Below are 7,500 nucleotides of genomic sequence, written 5' to 3' on the forward strand. Positions count from 1 at the left end.
ACAAAGCAAAAGGTCTGATTGTCCTTCACGTTTCCCTGACTGACCCTAAAGCACTTCAGAATTATTCTTAGTAGTTGAGCCTTTGTAAGATGAACGATGGCATGGAAATCACATGAACGTTGAATCCGCCGAGGCAACCTGTGGGTGGTGGTGTGAAGACCGTGACTGGAACAACTCCCGGAGGAGGGCAGCTTTCTCTCGCTCCAGGGCAGTGATTCGTTCACTCTTGTTGCTTACTTCCTACAGTAGAAAAAAAGGGAAAAAGTATTTAATTAAGTAACAGTAGATTCTGTGACATTTAAGCAGGCAAAAATATAAACCTTTTAAGTTTGGCACATTTAGTCTATTCTGTAAAAGTAATAAAGAAAATAAGAAAGAAAGGAAAAAAATATATATATATTGCTACTGCAACAGTGCATTCGACCAGACAATTTCACTTAAAAGGCAAATATTCTGCTTCATTTCAACATACTGTGTAATAATGTAAACATAATAAACCCTTAAAATATATAAAGCTTTAGGATCATTACATTTTTCATACCTCAGTGAGCAAGTGGTTCTGATCCTTCAGTCTATCAATGACACGATCCTGGTCTTCTGCTTCTGCTCCTTGACATCTGGATGAGGCAGTTGCTCCTTCACCCAGGCTCCCTGTGTGTGGAAGGGCAGACGACATGGGGCGGATGGCCAAGTTCATGTGTGTTGGCAGGCCTCTCTCCGTGGCCTCCATCAAGGCCTGTAAGTGGGCATTTACCTCATGGATACGTGCCAACTGGAAGTGTAACTTCTCCTGTTGGGCTTCAATGCTGGGTTCCTGTTTGAAAAAATAATGACTTGAAAAAAATGGGGAAAGTTGGAGTCACACTAACAAATATAGTGGAAAGAAGTTTGGAAAATCATTTTGCCATGAACATCTCAACCTGCTTTACTTACATGTTTTGGAGGTCCATGTGGCAGCTGATGAATTCTCTCTGTTATACCTTGGAGCTGCTGTCTATACCATGCTCTGGCTCTCTCAACTACCTCATACCCTTGCACCAACATGTCTCTCTCAGCCTCTAGTTGCTTCAAACGCCGCAGCTGTGCAAATTTTAGAAAACAATTCATGAATAAATATTCACTTCATACTCTCCTAATTTTTCATGACTTCAAGGTAAATGAACAAAATATCAAAAAAAGATAAAAGCTGGAACCTGACTAACCATATTGTTGTCAATGCCATTCTGGAGTGTGTGTCTCCTTGGCTCTCTTCTTCTGCTGGACCTCTTATTCGCAGGAGCTGCAGCAGCCATGGCAGTTGTGGAAGGTGCAGCAGCAGCTGAGAGAGCAGGAGGCTCAGAGTGGTTCACCACAGCTGCTCTTGTGCTATCACCTCCATCACCCACTCCACGGCCCATAGGCTCTACAGCCTGAACTCTATTTTAAAAGATATATTTTATTCATTTTATACATTTTACCTATGTATTTTTTAAGCAATTCTCAATATATTTCTAAACCAACAGATGCCACTGGTTTAAAGTAACATGAATGATTTTTTGCAATGAATATTGTAATAATTTCCATAAATCTTCCCCACTCTTTCTTTGGGGATACCCAATCTTCCTTGAAGAAGGAACAGAGCTAACATCAAGCTGATCTTATAACCTCAACCTAACCCAGGAATTAGCCTATTACTGTTTTGTGAAATGTATTTACAAATAGAAGGCTCTACATGTGCTCAGCCACCATGGAGTCAGTTACAGTCCTAAGTGACCTTCCCTGACATCCTGTTTCTTTTTTCTTCTTCTTTAAATGGTATTAATATATATGCTATTATTATCATCACTACAGACATTATGATTATCATAATATCATGAACATCAACAATAACCAAAAAATATATATTTACAAAAAACAAGGAAAAGGATAAACACATAAGTTTTGTAGAACTAGTAACTGACTACTTGGTGAATAAACTTGGTGAATAAGCCCTTGTGAAAACATGCTATCCCCTGCAACAATGATTTCATCTTTTCCTATCCACAGAGGGAGGGATCTTTACTTCCTCGTACACTCCTTCCTCTTCTCTACCTTGAAACCAGTTCTATAAAAAAGATGCAATCTACCCAATCACACTCAAGCTGTATTACATCAACTCAAAAGATTATTTCTAGTATCTTTGCATCCATATTTCCACAACAATGCATCAGCATTGATTATGATATTGAATGAAAACTGGTTATCAACTAGTACTATAAAGAAGGAATTTTACTATTACAGCTAACCTTGGCTCCTTGAATTCCTTCTCGTGCATGATTTTGTTGTTATTGTTGCTGTCTCCAAGATCTCCCTTGCTTCTCTCTTTATGCCATGTCTGCAAGGCTGAGCGTATTCCAGCACGCCCAAGAGGAACATGGTTTGCCTTTTCCTCAGGGTCAAGCAACCTTTCCAGACTAGAACCTCTTTCACGGCGAAATTCCATGTAATCTGAACGTTCTCTGTAAAAATGAAGAAATGAATATTATTGTCATCTTCTTACACTGATTTTATATTTGAAGTTATCAAAAGTAAATTTAACCCTCTGTACATGTACCGTCAACTATGAATTTTGTTGTATGCAGATAGCTCCAAAAGCGTTCAGCCACCCAGGAGGCAATTAGTGGGCCCTATGTTACCTCTCCTGATTTCCCAATTCTTTGAATCATCAGGGAAAATGTTTTTCTAATGCTATTAATATTGATACTGTTGTTATAACTATTGACACTGTGACTATTACACTGTTATAAAAATATCAATAACAATATTAAGGGGACCGTCCCTGAGAGAGGGGGGAGGAGGGGGTTAAATTGAGTTAGTTAGCGTATAGTATAGGTACATGGATGAGGAAACTACCAAACGAGTATTAACCGCCTGCTATGGCTCGTTGTCTTGCAGCCGGCGTGCGAGTCCCTCAGCACCCGGAGAGGTACGTCGCTATTGAGCGCCCAGGTACACCTATGTGGACTTTTGCTTGCGGCAATCGTGCATAAGGCATTTAATTATGACATTGCGCATAGATATGAGTTCGTGAATGTTCAAGGAACACTTTTATACCAATATCAGGAAAAAATTATATCACCGTGATTTATGACGAAATATTTTGTGAAATATATCTAAAAAAAAATGTATGTTTTGTGTCCTTTTACACACGAAATATGCTTTGATCGAGACTCCCTGGTAATATGTTTTAGTTTACGTGGTAATATATACGTATATCACATACGAAGCACTAATGTTTAAAAATAGCCTTATAAGGAAGGATTGAAATATTTCCGTTACATTTCGCTCAACGGTCGGTACATCACAGCAGGGGGCAATTTGAATTGATTTGAAATTGGCAGTTACCGTTGTAAAGACCAATTCAATACGAATGTTACCTAAATGTCGGATTTTTAAACTTCGGATGTATAAGCGAGATACAGATTATTTCATGTTGAAGATGATAGTACTCAGTAATACCTGCTCTGAAATAAAAACTATATGGAATTTTGAGCTCGGTTGTATGCGTAGTCTTCGTCTGGCGTTCAAAAAGCTATCGCATCCGTTTCGTGCGTTCCCGATAAAAATGAATATGTTTAGACGTTACCGTAAGTCTTAGGCACCATAAATTGGCAAATATCCCACAACACATAGGCGTCTGCATGATTTTATGCACTTCTTAGTAAAGATAATGGGTGCAAATGGCTAATCATAAACTTTACACTTGTTCTCCCTTGCAATCTGCTAATATTGACAATTATCAAAGAAAATGGGTATGAGAGGGATAACTAATAAATTTTATTATTTAGATATGAAAGTCAATGTAGGCCTACTAAATGATGATGATTAATCTTTTTAACTTTATGTGCGTGCGTTCACGTACATATGATCCTCCTCGAAAATTATAAACACCCAGTGACCATCTCCCCCTCCCCCCCCCCTGTGTGAGGCATGGGGAATATTCAACGACTTTCGTAAGTTCTCGAATTCAATGTACTAAATTCATATGCTTTTGAAATTCTCAAAATTGAACCACCATGTTGTATTCATGCCAGGACTTTATAATTAGAATGATTTTGTACTAATATTGCCATCCACAGTTCCCCATTTCTTCAAAAAAAAAAAAAATAAATAAAAAAAAAATGGAAAATAAAAAAAAATATTTTTTTTAAAAAAAGGTTTTTATCTGGTTTAGATTAGTTTTCTCTATGGTAAAATGCATTTATTAAGCTTTTCACACGAAAATATCAACTTTAATGAACAACGAAAAAAAAAAAAAAAAAAAAAAGTGACATACCTTTACAGAATAGCGTCCCTATTGAACATGAAAATTCCTATTGACTTGGTAATCATTGCATTGCAAAGTACACTAAATAAGCGTTTTTTTGATATATAATATCATTAGATTCAGAGAAAAATAACAGAGATAACGAACTTTGGCAAGGTGCCAAATACAAAACGCCGTAGCTCGGCTATTTTTTTATGACTCTTCGGTACTTCCCAACTCACGTAATTTTCATGCGATCCAAATGCAGTTTGTTGCTTTCACTAGAGCCTCGGCGTCCCATAGCCATGTAAAAGGCCGATTTTTGAATTTTTGCCTTAATCAAAAAATAATAATATTTTAATGCTGAAAAACGCATTCAAAAATAGTTCTCTATGTCAAGCTGTCCCCCGCCAAAAAAAAAAGGAAATTCAAAATTCGGCCTTTTACATGGCTATAGGCTAGAGTTGATCTAACACTAGCATTTTTGGGGGAATATTCTGTAAAGAGCTCTGATAGTTGGGATGTACCGAAGACATACCAAAAAAAATAGCGATTTTTTTCAACTTTTTGGGGGGTGCCCCCCCCCCCAATGGGGAAGCAAAGTTAAAATTTATATATATAACGGAGTGCAATTCTTTACTCTATAGCATGCAAAAAGAATCAATCAGTTATCTCTAACCGATATTTTTTTATGATGTATAGAGTAGGGAAAGGTGGCCATTTTCCGGGACGGTCCCCTTAAACAAAAAGGAATCTTACCAAAACTCAAGGAAAAGAAGAAACAGCTGAGATAGGTAGTATTACCAATTGATTTCTTGGTGACTAAGTATAAATGGAGCCATCTATGTGGAAACACAACTGCCTAGCTAAAATAACTGTGGATATGGAATGTCTGCCATGCCACCCTAGTACAAAGGGCGAAAGTGAAATCTAAAAAATATGAAGGACTATAAATGTAATCAAAAGTGTGTTTAGAGTCTTGCAATCAAAATCTACATTTCAGTTAGTTGATATATTATTATATTTCAAATAATTTTGTACAAAGAAAATTAGACTTGAAACTATAAAGTACTCATATCAAAAGTTGTCAGTTCACTTAACAGTCCCTATCAATTATCTCACAAAATGCACAATCCAGTAAAACAAACTAACTAATGATAATACATTCATGCTCACCTTTCTCTATGTGGTCTTTCAAGCCTCTCATGGCTCCACTTCCTCTCTGAGTGGTCTCTTTCTAATGAGTGTGTTCCACGGATGTCACTGGGTATTCTCGGGTGGTCTGTGATGCCTCTGTTCTCGAGGTTACGGTCCAAGCTGTGTGTTCCTCTCTCTCGCTCTAATGCCCGGGGCGGTTTTGGGGGCCCTTGCATATTGCCCATTGACTTGGAATGACCCATAATACCACCAACTCCCATCTTTATGTCAGGTTTGCTGGCATGTGATCGTACATCTGCATGGTCATACTGGTGCAATGGAGCAGCTTCATGCTGGTTCAAGGGTTCATCAAGGTGAGGCATTGACATAGTGCGCTCAGCACGGTGATGCTGTGGAACACCTATGTTACTTCTAATATTGCTGGGCATATTGGCATTAGTGCGGGGTTGCTTTGAATGTTCCTATGGATAAAGTGAAAAACAATCTTTTAACATTTGTTCATTTGACAAAACATGGTAACTGTTTATTTCAAAATAATATTAGTAATGAAAATCTGAACCATTTCTTAGAAATGTCAACATATGTAAAACCTTTCCGTACTCACTTCATCCAAGAGAGGTGCTGAAGGTGGTCTGGAATGTGGAAGGGGAGGAGGCCCCATGGAAGACACGATGGAAGGTTTGGAGGGTGGCGGAGGACCCATGGAGGAAATCGAGGAAGACTTGGTTGGAGGAGGACCTGGTTTGACAGGCATGCTGTTTCCACATGAACTCGAAGATGGGTCATCCATCTTATTCCGCAGTAAACTGATCTGTGATTAGAATTTAAATACTAAAATAAGCTTGAGGGATTCTGGAAATATAGTTGGCTTTTATAATGATATGCATCATATGTACATTTGTAAATACATGTTTCACATGTCAAAAATTATGAAGCACAAAGAATTTTTTCATCTATAAACAGATTGAATCCTAAAGTACTTGTGTATAAAACTTGCATGTTATCACCTCACCTGTAAACCTGCACAAAACCGTTCAAATGACAGGTATCCATCAGGTGGAGTCACCTTACGGAGGCTTCCTAACACACCTCTCGGCATTCCTTGTGTTCCATCATCCTGCCATCTTCTCTCTATTTCTATATGGATAAGTTGGATTAAGTATCTCAACAACTTAATGGATTAATTAAAATTATCCATTTTGAAATTCATTATTTCTGTTCAAGTAGTAAAATAAAAAAGACAGTGGTACGGTGGGAGGAGAGAGAGGTGAAAAAACATAGATAACTAAAGAATGGGTGACAAGATGAGTGGAAGAGAGAGAGGAAAAGAGAAACAGGACAGAAGGCGTAAGAGGGAGAACGGGGGAATGAAAGAAATTGCAGTACCAACCTGAAAATTTAACGTAGCCTGTACGTTGATCATCCATAATATCAAACAGAGTTCTCATGGCATTTACAAATGGCTTTGGTAGGCCATCGAGGGCAGCAAAGCCACCCGCTGTCTGTGTTGCAGTCATGACGGAGCTGCCTCTAGGTCTGTGTAAGGAAAAATTGGAATCTGATTTTAGCAGGAATGTAGATCTACATAAAAAAATATATTTTCACACCATCTATTTCTGAGATTCTTTTTGAGCTACAAATTAACTAATTTAGACTAGAACTCTTAATACATCCTTGCATCTTCTAAAATGTACTATGTGGAGAAGTTTATCATATACATTATCAATCTGTTTAGGACTATCAATGACAATAAAAATCCACCTATATTAGGCAAACTGCATAAGAGCACATAACAGCATATATATGTTTTGTTCTCATGTCCACAGTGTCATTGTTGAGGTTACATTTCAGTGAAACTTGTGTATAGGCATTCACAGTAGTTCAAGTGCTTGGTATCTATCTTGTGATTTACTAAGTAAGTTTGACTAATTCTCCCACATATCCCTATATGCCACTGGCCTTTGTGCCAATTGATGTGATCTTCATGCATGCTGACACTAGTCACATGTGATATATTAAGCCGGTGGACTTCTCTGGCTACTTATCATTGAATAAGGAACCATACCTCACATAATCAA

At 37.9% G+C, this 7,500-nt stretch overlaps 1 protein-coding gene across 2 annotated transcripts in view; it reads right to left on the bottom strand.

Annotated features, from left to right (window-relative positions):
• The window catches only part of LOC113821169 (suppressor APC domain-containing protein 2), a 17,012-nt gene that overhangs the window by 1,561 nt on the left and 7,951 nt on the right, over window positions 1–7,500 (bottom strand). For both annotated transcript variants that reach the window (XM_027373639.2, XM_027373640.2), the window contains exons 2-10: window positions 6,813–6,958; window positions 6,435–6,559; window positions 6,027–6,233; window positions 5,441–5,883; window positions 2,265–2,477; window positions 1,203–1,416; window positions 934–1,080; window positions 542–814; window positions 1–240 (exon numbers count right to left, since the gene is read on the bottom strand). The exon at window positions 1–240 is cut by the window's left edge and continues 1,561 nt beyond it. In XM_027373639.2, coding sequence (XP_027229440.1) covers window positions 109–240; window positions 542–814; window positions 934–1,080; window positions 1,203–1,416; window positions 2,265–2,477; window positions 5,441–5,883; window positions 6,027–6,233; window positions 6,435–6,559; window positions 6,813–6,958 — 1,900 coding nt within the window. In that variant the 3' untranslated portion in view covers window positions 1–108. The remainder of the gene's footprint in view (window positions 241–541; window positions 815–933; window positions 1,081–1,202; window positions 1,417–2,264; window positions 2,478–5,440; window positions 5,884–6,026; window positions 6,234–6,434; window positions 6,560–6,812; window positions 6,959–7,500) is intronic.

Source organism: Penaeus vannamei, chromosome 19 (assembly GCF_042767895.1).
Source record: "Penaeus vannamei isolate JL-2024 chromosome 19, ASM4276789v1, whole genome shotgun sequence".
Lineage (NCBI taxonomy): Eukaryota > Metazoa > Arthropoda > Malacostraca > Decapoda > Penaeidae > Penaeus > Penaeus vannamei.